This window comes from Aplysia californica, unplaced genomic scaffold, assembly GCF_000002075.1.
Source record: "Aplysia californica isolate F4 #8 unplaced genomic scaffold, AplCal3.0 scaffold00293, whole genome shotgun sequence".
Classification (NCBI taxonomy): Eukaryota; Metazoa; Mollusca; class Gastropoda; order Aplysiida; family Aplysiidae; genus Aplysia; species Aplysia californica.
In genome coordinates, this window is record NW_004797563.1 from 402,956 (window position 1) to 417,070 (window position 14,115).

General features: G+C 35.6%; 1 protein-coding gene across 3 annotated transcripts in view; it reads left to right on the top strand.

Annotated features, from left to right (window-relative positions):
- The window catches only part of LOC101860345 (WD repeat-containing and planar cell polarity effector protein fritz homolog), a 29,753-nt gene that overhangs the window by 12,662 nt on the left and 2,976 nt on the right, over window positions 1-14,115 (top strand). For all 3 annotated transcript variants that reach the window (XM_035970608.1, XM_035970607.1, XM_035970606.1), the window contains 16 exons: window positions 686-786; window positions 1,791-1,853; window positions 2,563-2,662; window positions 3,038-3,074; window positions 3,491-3,561; window positions 4,195-4,245; window positions 5,436-5,507; window positions 6,085-6,176; window positions 7,368-7,469; window positions 7,864-7,969; window positions 8,345-8,459; window positions 9,104-9,227; window positions 9,620-9,683; window positions 10,665-10,755; window positions 11,700-11,803; window positions 13,546-13,661. In XM_035970608.1, the coding sequence (XP_035826501.1) occupies window positions 686-786; window positions 1,791-1,853; window positions 2,563-2,662; window positions 3,038-3,074; window positions 3,491-3,561; window positions 4,195-4,245; window positions 5,436-5,507; window positions 6,085-6,176; window positions 7,368-7,469; window positions 7,864-7,969; window positions 8,345-8,459; window positions 9,104-9,227; window positions 9,620-9,683; window positions 10,665-10,755; window positions 11,700-11,803; window positions 13,546-13,661 (1,409 nt within the window). The remainder of the gene's footprint in view (window positions 1-685; window positions 787-1,790; window positions 1,854-2,562; window positions 2,663-3,037; window positions 3,075-3,490; window positions 3,562-4,194; window positions 4,246-5,435; window positions 5,508-6,084; window positions 6,177-7,367; window positions 7,470-7,863; window positions 7,970-8,344; window positions 8,460-9,103; window positions 9,228-9,619; window positions 9,684-10,664; window positions 10,756-11,699; window positions 11,804-13,545; window positions 13,662-14,115) is intronic.

The following is a 14,115-nucleotide window of genomic DNA, read 5'->3' on the forward strand; positions in this document are numbered from 1 at the left end:
TCTCTCTCTCTCTCTCTCTCTCTCTTTCTCTCTCACATACACACACACACGTGCAGGCACACACACAAACACACATCATAAAACACTAATTGTGAGGCATCTTGGTGAAATCAGGCACTCGTCAAAATAATGAATTTGAAAAAAAAACAGGCACTTTTCAACCAGTTTGAAAATATTTGAAAATTTTTATCGAATTTTCATTTTTTTGGCTTAACACCTTTCGTGTCCATATAAATACCCATTTCCATGAAAATTTTACAGAGAAACGTTGATTAAAGGTACAAAATATGGAATTTGATCATCGTCAGGGACTCTCAAGCTATTGAAATTGTCAACTTTTGGTTGCCATTTTTTTGCTATGCTATTTTTATCACTGAAACCCCTCCTCCTTCTATCGCAAATATTTTGACTTCTATTCAAGATAAATAGGTATTTCTTTCATTGAAAGCAACACAAATGAACAAGCTTTAAGATGATACCAATAAGTCCACGTACCCAAAAATTGACGAGCACGTGATTCCACTGCGTTGTTACACAAATCAACATCCCTTGCCATGTGATTGTCAATCTATGATTTTAGGTTATTTCTTGAAATTTATGTGTGTAGGTTTGGGTTAAAAAAAAATAATTTTGTCGTCTCTAGTGAGCTCACCCCTGACCATGGCTAAATTTTTTCCTTCACTAGCTGCTGATATGGTGGTCAGTGGAGAGCGGGGAGGCCTGGCCCTGGAGTCCTATCTCAAGTGACAAGGATAGAGCAAACATTGTCATCATTTCCTTAAATGGGTATGGAGCATTATATTCTGTGCCTTATGTGAAGTTAATAAGTTTCCTTATATGAATTTAAAAGATAGGAATGGCATCGGTACCGTAGTCTCATGGTCAGTGTGACGGCTGCATATGGCCTCACACTATAAAAAGATTAATACTTGAAAAGAAGACGAAAACTCACTAACGCTCTATTGCCTACCTGCCGGTGAACTGATTTTATTGTTGTTTATTTTACACTGAAATATCGTGTGAATTCAAGACGAGACAAAATGTGACGTATCAAGAAGGGGAAATAATTGTGATATTAAAGAATCGTTATTTCAACATTCGCAAAATAGTTCATTCCCATTTTTACATTTCATAACATCAGTCATACATAATTGTGAGATTGCAAGTTCGGGGGTTGGAGCCTCAAGCCCGATGTTGTGTCCTTGGAAAAGGCGCTTTACACAAATTTTCCTCAAGTTACCCAGGTGGGAATGGGTACCTGGCAATAGACAGTGGCAAATCTTGTTGGTATGAAATGGCAGTTTGCAGGGTATGCTTCCCAGGAAGGTGAGATTATTTCAGAATGCTATCAGGTCTGCTGGGGAAATAATGTAGATTGAAAAGGGCATAGAGCTTGGTGTTGATCTGGAATTTGCGTTATACAAATGCTGTTTCTTATTTATTATTAATGAAAAAATAAAATATGCCAGTTTTAAGAATGTAAATACTTGCAGTGTTGATTTCATAGTGTTTATTGTGTAATATAATACTTTTGTGTTGTGAAAATTTGTTTTTCCAACAAATGATTTCCTGTGAGTGCATGTGTGATTTGCTGTGATGATTGAAATGCACAAGTTGTCTTGCTGTTGTTTGTACGTTCATTTTTCTCTTTACCCTTAATGTGGAGTCTTATGTGTGTTGTATAGTGTAGGGGGAGTGGAGAAGTTGTTATTTAATTTAAGGAAGTAATATATGTTTGATTTATTACCACTCAGTAGATTTTATGTCTGGTTTTCTTTTCTTTTTTTCAGCCCCATGGCTTACGTTATGACTTACTTGAAAACTGATTGTGATCCATTGCATTCTCAGTTCAGGTATGGGCTTAGTACATGTATTTAACAATGATTTGAAAATGTTTGATGATCTTCGCACAAGAAATGTATCCCATTCATGCTTTTTGAATTAATGAGTAAATTAATGGGGAGTTTTTTAAATTGCCTTTTAAATGGGAGTAATAGTTTTCCATCTAAATCAAAGAACTGATTATAAAGAAAAGATGAGAGACTTGGTCTGTCTCTCTCTCTCTGTGCTGAAATGTAAGTATGTCCCTCCAAATTCTATTTGACATCTGAGGGTGCCATTGCAAATTGTACTACTTGTATAAGTCAAATCTTTACATTTTTGGAAGACTCTGTCCTTTCTATACTTTTATGAAAAGAATTGTATAATTTAAAATATAATTTTTTTCTCAAAATGCAAATTATCTCAGGATATTTAGTATGATAAAACTGCGTTTCATTTATGCTTTTGTTTTCTTAATTAGCTTTTACTGTATGTATTTTAAGTATACACTGAAGCTATTAAAGAATATCGCTTTGTAGAGAAAGTGTTTCTCTGAATGCCTCTGTAAGGGATATTGCCTTGTTAAACTTCTCAGTGGCTCTCTATGAACAGAGATTGTAAAAGTTATTTTGTAAATATTATATATTTGGGATTTTGATTTGCATGTACACACATTCTGTTTAAACCGAAGGTAGTTTTAAGCAAAAGTTTAGATGTCATTTATTTTGTTTTCCTCTAAAGTCTTTTGCAGCCTCACAGGATTTTTTCTGTTGAGCAGCAGACCAAAGGACATGGAGAAGTGAAAGCAAGAATGTGCACATATGAAATAATCAGAGGAAAGGTAGGGTTTTCTCTCACTTTTAAGAGCGTATAGTACTTATTACAAATCAGATACATTTTCATCTTACTGCTTGAGGGCATATTTTTCCAAAAAAAAAGAAACATTGAAATAATTCTTATTGCAAGTAAAATCTTGCAGTTTGAGGATAAGTGTTTCTGTGAATCTTTCACTTTCCTGATCTAGAAGACTCACATTCAATGTATTCAATGTAATTGTGCATATTCTGTCAGATATTTAAAGAAATAGTATTGCTAAAGGGACAAGATGCAAGAAAATGGTATTTACATTGTAGTACACGGATGACAGGCTAGATAACTGTTTTAATTTTGGAAGTCTATACAATCCTGAGCACCATGAATCTCTTCTTTGTTGCAGATTCAGACAGCATCTGTTGTGACTGTTCCCCTGAAAAGTAAGGCTTTTACGTTTTTAAAGAAAAATATTGTTCGAAGTTTGTGCTAGTTACTGCTTGTAAGTGTCCGGAGCTTTGCAAAACAAAGTGCTTGAAAAATTAGGGGTTATAGTAAAAAGCTAAGCCTGGCCAGCCAAAACGGGGCACTAAAAATGCAATGTGGGTGTTCATCCTGACCAAAACCAGCTTGTGAAAAAATGCAATGCTGGAGGTAAACTCGACCAAAACCATGCTGGAAAAAAATTGTGTAGCACATCCCACTTCTTCCTCCCCACAAGATTTCCTTAATGTTAGGCTTGGCTTTTTTTATAAAGATTGATCACTGAACAGGAATTTAAAGGAATTAGCTGCTACTGTTGGTGAAGAATTTGACTCCAAAAGGCTTAAACAACATGTATTTTCTTATGTCCATACAGACACCATTGTGTGCCAAGGCAGGAACCCTCAGGAGGACAAACTTCTCATCGGATTGTCTGATGGCTCATTGGTGAGAAGGCGCTATAAGTATTTGAACATTGTATTATGAGTATATCAAGGATTGTTTCCCTCAGTGTCATCTCCTGTTAAAACAAACGTCTTTTGGGTAGATGTACAAAATCACCTGAATTTAGGAATTCGGTTCAAATACTATACTATTTTTACAGTCTTCAAATCATAAAAAAAAAGAGAATTAAAGGTTGTCTAAACAAGAATGTATCTGGAATAGATTTTTTTCTAGTTTTCGTTTCTCGAATCTGGACTAACCTTTGACCTTTTGCCATACCGGTACTATTTTTTTCCTGTGCAATAAATTTGCTTTTTGATTGTTGTACAGTTTATGGAATAGGTAGTATTTTGAGTATTTTTGGGTATCACGAATTTGACATGATTTGCAGTAAGTTTTTGGTTATTTTTTGTAACATTCCTTTTAAAACAAACTGGCAACATGCAGTTTATAACTTTCTTTTTATTTATTTCTGGGGGGCGGCACAAAAAAAAGGGGAAGGAGGGGATAGAAGTTCTAAAGCTTGAAAAAGAAATAACCTGACAATAAAAGAAGACGTATTTTTCCAAAACATGGAAGGATAATCGTGTGAAAAAAATTAAAGTTATTAAGCTATCGTGCTAATGTGTCTTCCAGGTCATGTACGATGACTATCGCAAGATGACTCTCTACACACGAGCAGCTGTGGTGAGTTGTTTTTGTCTTTATGATGGAGTTTACATTTGAATATTTACCTGTTGGTAAAGAGTTCGTAAAGAGTTTGTCAGAAGCTAGACTTTTGAGAAAACATCTCTCTTCATGTGTGATCTTTCTTTATAATTTATAACACTCATCCTTTATCCTTTACCAATGAATTTATGCGTTTTGGAAATGTACAGACTTAAGAACTGATACTATGTATTGGAACAAAGAATAGGGGTTTGACAGCACTTTCGGTACAAAATCCCCCCCTCCCCCCCACCCCCTGCAATTGATTTCAAATACACCCTACATCAGTGATGGTTGGTTTCAGCAGCAAATTCACGCTTTTCCTTGGAGTATATAAGTTTGATAAAAGCTTGAAAAGTAGAAATATACGCAGCTGTATCAATTCCATGTTTTGTTCAAAAACTGAGTGGTAGCTTTGGAAAAGTTGTCAGATAGACAGCCACAACCCCCTAATTTGAACCTCATTCAGGGTGTCCAGCAAGGTCGTAAAGTCGTAAAAAAGTAGTAAATTCAGCGCCCTGGTCATAAAGGTTGTAAATGGTAGTAAAGGTGCCGTGAAGGTAGTAAACAATAGGAAAACAGTCGTAAATTAAACCTGCCCACAGAATAATGAACCCGGAGAGACTTTTCAGTGAACAGAGTCATAGCCGTGGTACTCAGTGATTGCCAAATCCCAGATTTGAATGGCTCAAGTAGACCCATGCAGTGTTACTTGAGCCATTCAAATTATTGCTCTACTTTGAGTTTGAGCAATAATTTTTGTCTTTCACATTCATGAATCATGACACCCAGACTGGTTCTTGACAGTGGATATTCTGGTTTTAGGCTCTTCCGCACGCTCAAAGCAAAATTCATTTTTTATATAGGCCTAGTAATGAGAAGAAAATATAACAGACTGAAATACTTAAATCAAACAAACCTCCAGTGCGACACTGACATGTTGTTGACTAGATTTACTCACTTTATTTGTTTAATGACTAACAATAGATTACTCAAGGCATATCATCTAATCTGAACAGTAAGAAAGAAGTCGCCTCCCATTTTTGATCTTTTCATTAGCAATCTGCTTAACACAAAGAGATCCTCTGGTCCTGTGAAGTTCAATTTACCAGGGTTTTACTGCATGTATTTTTCACCCTCTCCGTAATGAATATCTATTCCACCATCAGCTTCCTTCCTGTATAGCGTGGCATCCCCATGGAAATCTTGTGATTGTTGCAAGTGCAAGAGCTGATATACAGGTAGGAATCAATTGTGGTAAAAAAGATTTTGCTTTAGGAAATTATTTTTTTTACAATTATTTTCAGCATAGTGATGATCAATAGAAACTTGTCGTATTTTTTCAAATCCCTTCCATGCTGATTGGTTTATTTGAGATATTTTAGTTTTGCGTACTCACTGCTCTTGTTGTTTGTTTTTCTAATAAATGCAGTGACTGTTGAGTCTTCTTTCTCTCACTCATTTATGGACTTGTTCTTAATCTTAACTTAGAGTTCTTGGGATTCATTAAAATGAAAGCATCGTTTTCTTGTTAATACTCTTTAGAAAAAGGATTAATTTTATTCTTACTAATTTTACATGCCTTTTTTGTATTTAAGTCACAGTCTTGTGTATTAAAAATAATATGAAAGTTTCAAGAAATAATAATCATTAAGTTAATTACCTGTTTCTGATTAATGTTAAAAGTGTGTCTCAATTAATCATTCATCATGATTATTTTAGATTGTAGGTTTTGTCTCAAATAAAATAAGACTGGAAACAAAAAGATACTTTGTTTTCTATTCCTAAACACAATTTCTGATAAATGTCATTGTGCAGATATTTGACCGTGCTCTGAGTCCTGTAAAGATTCAGCTGGTCGCAGAGGAGCCTTCACCAGAGAAATTTCTGAGAATCAGCAAGTTTTTCAGGTCTGTTGGTACAAAATGACATTTTGTAAAGAAAATGTTTACAAATTAAATGGCTGGCAATTTAGATGTCTGAAGATTTATTTGAAGTAAAGCATTTATTTCCTTTTTTTATGGTTCATTTTATGGATTTTGAACAAGAGGTTTGTGTATGTGGGTGTCACATAAAACTTTTTCCATAGTAGATTTACCAGTGTCTTCCAGAAAGGAGATATTCTTGGATGACAGAAAACATAATATAGTTAAAACATCTTTTCCCCCCTTAGAATCAAATCTTGAATGTGTAAATGAAAAAAAAAAAAGATTTCCAACCCAGCTCCACAGCAATTGTCACTATTTTGGTCAGCTTGTGGTTATTTTTTATTATGGTTAATACAGCTTGTACCGCTCTACATGATGCTGACAAAACAGTTTCGTCCATGTACAGAAATTCAAAGTTCTTTTTCGGATCAATGTGTCGGTTTGTTACACTGGGGAAGAAATTATTTTGTGTGTGTGTGCATGTGTGTATGTGTGTGTGTATCAGTGTGTGTGTGTGTGTGTGTGTGTGTGCGCGTGCGCATGTGTCACAGGTGATTTTTTTTTTGAGGCGGGAGGGGAGGGGGGTGGTAACCTGTTCATTTCTTAGAGCTGAAGAATATCTGAAGCACAGGCAATTTCAAATTTATGTTTAAGCTTAGAATACCCAACAGCAAAGATGAACTGCTCCTGTTGTACTGGACTGTGAAGTGGGGGACTTATATTGTTATAAGGTATAAGGAAAATGCAAAGCTTCATAAATACTTGTCCTCAGAGAATCCTTCACATACAATGACTCAGTAATAGAAGTCTCTCACAATAGAGAGATGACATCTATTCAAAGCTTTAAATAGGAGCAAAACAATATGATAGAAATTGAGTAGGAAACACTTAACAAGGAAGATATGTAACAAGGCAGACCCTTAACTGGAATACCAAAGGAAAGAAGAGAAAAGAGGTTATCCAAAGAGCACTTGGTGAAGAACCTGAAAGGCTGATATAGGAAGACTGGAGAAGAAGGCTCAGGAAAGAGACATTTGGATGGATCTATATTGTTTCCTACACTCCACTAGGGGTGGTGAAGGCTAAAGAATGTGTGGATTTGTTGTGTTCAGTGAATCATACAGTTATTATGTTTTTAAAACCAATATTTAACACCTTTTCCTTTTACTTCAGAACTTCTGTCACCTTGAATGAACTTGACTGGTGTCCATTTGGATCTCACTCGTCAGAACTTATGACCACCAACACAGATGCAGTGTTCCTGTCTTTTAACAAGTATTTACATTGTGGTGATCATTGTTGTGAAGGCTTTTAGATTAATAGGATTAAAGTTTGTTATGCCCTGCTTTTCTGATATGATAGAGGATTCTTTAAAGGACTTAGTAATAAGTACAATGCAAATCCCTTTGAAATGCTAAGAAGTTATTTTTGTGTGTGTTATGATGCAAAACTTTAGAAATGTCACTTGTGAAGAATGAATGCAGCTGCAATGAAACAATAATTTCACTCCTTTCTTATCTATGTAAAGAAACCTACTGTTAGTTTAATTATTGTAAGTGATTTCTGTTGCTAGTTTTATATTATAGTTTGTCTTATAGTAATAATGTGTGGACATGAGACTCACTGAATCAAACCCATTTTAAAAAAAATCTTTGGTTTCCTTTTGTAGGGGTCCTGCAGCATTGTTACAATTCCACCTGGGTGTACGCACGAAGGACAGGTTTTCCTGTTTGGAGTTGGTCAAGGAGTACATCAGGCACCGTCAAGTAGATGAGGTAATACTAAAAGTTTTGTCCATCATAAACTGATGATCATATGTGAGAAACAAGGAGGAAGGAAAGTTATAGAACTACCATGTTGCTGCAAAGACAATCATTTTCATTTCTAAATAAGATTTTCTGATCCATTGGTCTCCATGATGATACTGGTAGTTAAATTTGTTTTGTTTTTTAAAACATGCACTGGTCATGATTTGAGAGGGAAAGGTGACTGCAATGTAGTGAGTCAATGAGGTGTTGAGAATGGGTTTACCTGTGTGGTCTCAATTTGTATTTTCATTAAAGTTGTTAGCCGTTCGATAACTCAAGTATGTTTTTAACTCTGTAATGAAGCCCTGTTGAAGAACTACTTTTTTTTCCTTCGATTTCCAGGCTGTGGGATTATTGTGTAGTATGAAATGGGATACTGAAGGTCCGGCCTGTTATGCTTGCTTGTCCACCATTGTCAATCATTTACTGAGAATGCCTTTGAATGCAGAAAGAGAAGGTGAGTGAGATAAGCATTATGTTTTTGTTAATTTTAGAATTAGAATTTTATATTTTGAAGGAATAAGTTGCCTTATGTTCATGAAGTAGGGATTAAATGTATAAAAAAAACTAGGCATAATTTTTGTTAAAATGTTTGATAAAATGAGAGGTCAGTCCTCAACTAATTATTTTTATTAAATTTGCCTGAAATGAAATGGCGAGATGATTTCTTTCTTCTTTCCTTAAAGCGAGTAAGCTATGAGATAGGTAATGACGGCGGATTTCTGTTCATATTGTTGTTATTGTATGAAGGTCATTCACACCTTGTAGCTGTGGAAAATTGGACCATATAAATAAATTGATTAGTCCAGTGCTTCTTGGATCCTCTGAAAGTATTATAGAATTTGAATTCTTCTTAGACATGCAGCCAATTTAAAGCATAAACACATAAACAAGGGCTGTTTGGATGTAACCAGAACTGAATAAACTGTAATCAGTTTCCTGTATAGATAGGCATCTACGTTATCAGTTATGTTATGAACAGGTTATGAAATCAGTGTTAAACCGAGTTTCATTTAGTGTTTGCAGTAGAACGAAAATCGTATTTCGCATTTCTCACTGCAGTTCGTATAATTTTATCCTACCATTATTTCACTTCCTCAGCCCAGTTGGAAGTAGCTTTAGCAACATTTTATGCTCCTAAACCGGCAATTTCTGAAGCTACAATTCTTGAATACAGAGAGCCCGTGGGACTCTTAGCCAGGAGATTCTTTCATCTTCTCCTCAGGTATGGTTTCTTTGGTGTAACTTTTGCAAACAGTTTGAAGTCTCACAATGATTAAGAACACTCTTCGTAAATAATAAAATTTATCGTTTTAATGCTGATTGTGAATTGTCTAATGATTATTCATTGAGAGATAAAAAAAACAGCTATGACAGTGAAGTCCATTAATAGAACTGTTACTTTATTAAGACGATGTACCTTTTTCACATGAAATTATGCTCCTACAGCCTTGAAAGCAAAATTTTTCCTTGGGTTTTCATACTTTTTAATATTTCTCAATCGTGTGTTCTTTAAGTAATTCATTTCTAGAACATTTCTGCTGAGGCATTAACAGCATTGTTGGTTAGTGGGAATTTATCTCTTCTGAAAGTAATGATATTCCTTTTATTTTACAGGTACGTGCGGTTTGACAAAGCTTTTCTTCTGGCAGTGGACATGGGAGCTCGTGACTTATTTATGGTGAGATTTTATTTAAGGTGTCTGGCAGTGACATTATTTTGTGTTTTTTTACCAACCTTCCTTTTTTTTCTTTTGATTGATCCACTCCTGGTAGATTTATAATATTTAGAGAGGAAAAAACTCAGTCTTATGGATTTTCCTCCATTCTGATTTTAGTTATCTGTCCATTTTTTATTAATGGGGGTCCATGTATATTCTTCTTTGATACATCATTCCAATTTTCAAAGAATAGATTATCTTTAATATGAGTTGTATCCATCCTATATTCACAGTCTGTAACGAAAAGAAAACTCCAAACAGTGCTGGTTGCTGACATTCTGTTACGTTACAGTCAGGTGGTTTTGAAATGAAATTCAGACTTACATGTGGTCTGTTCTCTTGAATCATGATCTTCCACTTTGAAAAAAAAACGTGTCCTTTGTGTGGTGGTAACAGTAGCTTGGCTGTCACACGCAGGAGTCTTGAGTTGGATTCTCGTGTGGAGTAAAATTTTTATCGGCTCTCTTAGTCCTTCTGCTGGGATGTTGTATCCTTCTTAGCTCGGTTTATCCCAGACATGCAGGGTAAGAAGCAAGGCCTCCTAAATGATGTAAATTGTGTTGATTGGGGGGTAAACCACTTAGATAACAAAACAAAAAAAATAAATAAATAAAACCCCTTTTGAACTAGTCACTGTGCTTTCCCAGACAATGTTGAGTACTTTTTAGAGACAACCACTATGATCAGACATCAGTCCTTTTGCAATAGATGGAACAGGATGTGGTTTTGACATTAATTGTGTATGCCTTAGAAGCTTTCAAGGCTTTTTTATTTTTAAAGTGAAAATTTATGAGCCTTGAAAGCAGAGGAAATTTTACAATGCTAACATCTGAAATTATCTTTTCTTCTTTTCTTTTTTTACCGCATAGCTGCATCCTATAGTTTTAAATATTTAAATGGATCTCATGATCAATAAAAATAATTTTCCTTTCCGACTTTTAGGATATTCATTATATGGCTGCAGAACGGGGAGAGACAGCGTTGGCTGAAGTAGCCAAGAGAAAGGCTGAGCAGATAGAAACAGAGGGATTTGGTGAGTGTTGTATTTTGTTTCTGGAAAAGATTTGATTTGGAAGCAAAATGCAGGCCTACACAATCTTTTGATTTGTGGAAAATTGACAGATCACAGTATCAATTTATTTTAAGAACAGAGCCTAAATAAAATAGTGTATGGGTGTCAGTGTTATGGATAAATCTCTTCATATTTTGGGTTGTTTGTTTTGTTTGCATTCTGACTTATGGTTTGTTAAGTCCTTGCAATACAGTTTTGGCTATTCGAGATACTGGATCATATATGATGATTAGAGAGCATACTTTCTTTTGTTTGTTTTTTTTCTTGTTTTTTTGTCACAACACAATGGAATCAGGCGCTTGTAAATTTTTGGGCGTATGTAGTTATTGATATTATCTTAAAGCCTGTTCATTTACCTTGCTTTTGATGAAAAATGTACCCTTATCTTGAATAGAGGTCCAGAAGTTTGGGGTTAAAGGAGGTGGAGTCACGTGGTGTCAGAGGTAAAATTAGCGAGAAAATGTTTGCGAAAGCTTGGTGATTTCCAAACCTTGAGTGTTCTTGGAAACTGCAAATTTATAATTTTTGTTTCTTTTTTTCAACGTTTATCAGTACGCTCTATGGAGAAATGTATTTTTTAATGGATATAAAAGGTGTTGAGCCCAAAATGTGTTTAAAAAATGTGATAAAAATAGCACAGCAGATGCAAAACTGTCAGTTTTTTTTTACTTCATTGATTTGACAAATGCCTGATTTCACCGTTATGACACACATTTTGTTTTGTATAGTTTGACCTACTTCATTGTCAAGTGCCTAATCAGTGTTGCTAAGTGAGAATTTTCTGCCTGTAGAATAAACAAATATTGTTATATTTGTGTTATATCCTCGTAGTCAACATTGTTCTCAATAGTTATCTTGAGAATTCACAATACTCTGCTTTTAATACTTTGGATGGTTTTACTCAGACACATTGGATGATGGTGATGACGACTCAAATTTCATGAGTGCTGGCACTGTAGTCCGGAACACTTACCGGGAGAGGATCTGTGAGGAGAACTTGATCGATGAAGTGAGTGCTGTGTTGGGAAATAATTCTGGCATAAATTTATATTCTGCAATTTTTTTGTATCTTTGTATCTCTGTTTCTTGTAATACTAGAGCTAGGTGCTTGGCATTATGCTATTGGTTACATTAGTGGGGTCACTGAAGCAATTTTAATCTTCCTGAACATTTCAATTTTTGGGTTATCTTAAAAACACTGTGAGAGCTAATATTTTTTATTGTGATATGCAGCTCTTGGGACTTGTTACATTTATATAATAAAAAATATTTTGTTTTGAGTGAAGAAGCACAATGACACTTCTTCTTGTTCTTTTCTAAATGGACATCTCTGTGTCTAGTGTGAAGGTTGCTGTTAGCTACAGGTCTTCAAAGTTCCCATAGAGTATTGGGTCTCTCTACCTAGGATTGGGCCAATATTTCCTTCTAAATACCTTGAGCTATGGGCAGGCCTGTAGCACATAATTACCTAGAACTTGCACATTGACACGCTAATTATGACATTTTACTGCTGGGAGAAAACAAAATAGATAGAAACCAGAGGGAAAGTACAGGACTAGGACCCATCAATAAAACCCTTCTACAAACCAGTCTTGTTGAAATGAAAGTGCAAAGTTTTGTTGTAGCAGGTGAATCATCATACCTCATGCAGGTGTAAGTTACCACAAGTTCCTGAGAGTGATCCTTTAAGTTTAAAAAATATTTTTTCAGGTTTCTAATTCTGATACCTATTGTCCTATCAATGTTTTGTCGGTTTGTTTCTCTTAAACTTGATCTCCCGGTTTTTTGCCACAAAGGACATATGTTAAATCTCATTTGATACAGTGAAACTTGCCTCTTACAAAGTTTGTTGGGTCATACTTTCAAATTAGTTGGATCCAAGTTTTCATTACAATGTATAAGAAAGGTGTGACTAACATGAGCAGTTTAAAAAAAAAATCAATAATAAAAATGACATGTTCTGAACATGACGTCTTGGTGTGAGTATAAAAGAAGAACAAATTATGGTTGCTCAAAGTGCTTGCTTACATTTGAAGCTGCTACCCTTGGCACATAGGGTGCGGTGGCAGTGCGGTTAGTGCCTTCATCTCCGAAGCGGAATGTCTGGGTTCGAGCCTCGGTTCAGACACGCATTTTTTTTGCCCACTTCTGCCCACTCAGCAGTAATGGGTACCTGACTTCGAGTTGGGAAAGTTAAGGCAGCGTGGAAAGGAACTGGCCACCCTACCACAATATACTGAAGGCCCAGGAAGTTGTCTCACTAACAAGGCTATCCTCAATGTCCGGATCGGATGCGGGAACAACTTTACCCTTGGCACAGCCCTGATTGAACAGTATGCACTCTTAAACTGTTGAAAGAAGTGTTAAATTCATACATGTTGTTTCTGAGCCACAGACGTGTACTTTGTAGAATCATTTTCTCCAAATACTTTTGTCATACAAACAGTGATATATATGTCTTCTTGAGAGATCGCAAATCTTGTAAATTGGGCTGTGGATTGTGTGCCTTAATCTACATACATGCAATCTAGCACGTACATAGTATAGCAAACACGCCTATAGCAGACAGATTTCCAGGACCTGGATTTGTTGTTAAATTTTTTTTTCTTCATAAAACATGTACTGTATATAATGAAATTAGTTCATAACAAAAAGATGTTCTTTCTCTTGCTGATTTTGCAATACGCACGCTAGACTGAATAACATTGCTAACTCAATATCTGAACAGTACATATTTTCGGTGTTGTTCAGGTGCCAATGCCAGGCCAGATGACATGGCAACAAGAGAGCTACTCTGTGGAAACTGAAGAGTCCAGGCGTCTAAGGGAGCTGTCAGAAGCCAGTATTGATGCACATTTTGCCAATGGGTAGGACTGATTGATTGTAAATATTTAATAATAACCTCATCAATTCAATGTAGATTATTCAGGTGAGGTATTTTGACCCTGCTTGACAGGCCAACCTGTGCTGAGTGAGATAGAGCACCCTGGCAGAGAAACACAGGTACTCCATGAAATAGGCTTCCCCCACAGAATCAAACTGTTGTCAGACTTCTGCAGGGTTGTTATTGTTGTTAGCAATCCAATAGCTTGTGGACTTTCTTCTCTCTGTATATTGAGACTGCTATATTGGACTAACTCTGTTATTTCTGGTTTTGACGTCAGTTATTTTCCAAGCACTTACGTCCAGACACGAAAACAGGGAATAGCACAAAATGAAGCTAAAATTCTACGGAACAAGAGCATTAACAGTAATAATTTTTGGTTCAAAGGGAAGATTTTGTAACTCATTTGACAGCTATGACAAAAACTGTAACAAGTT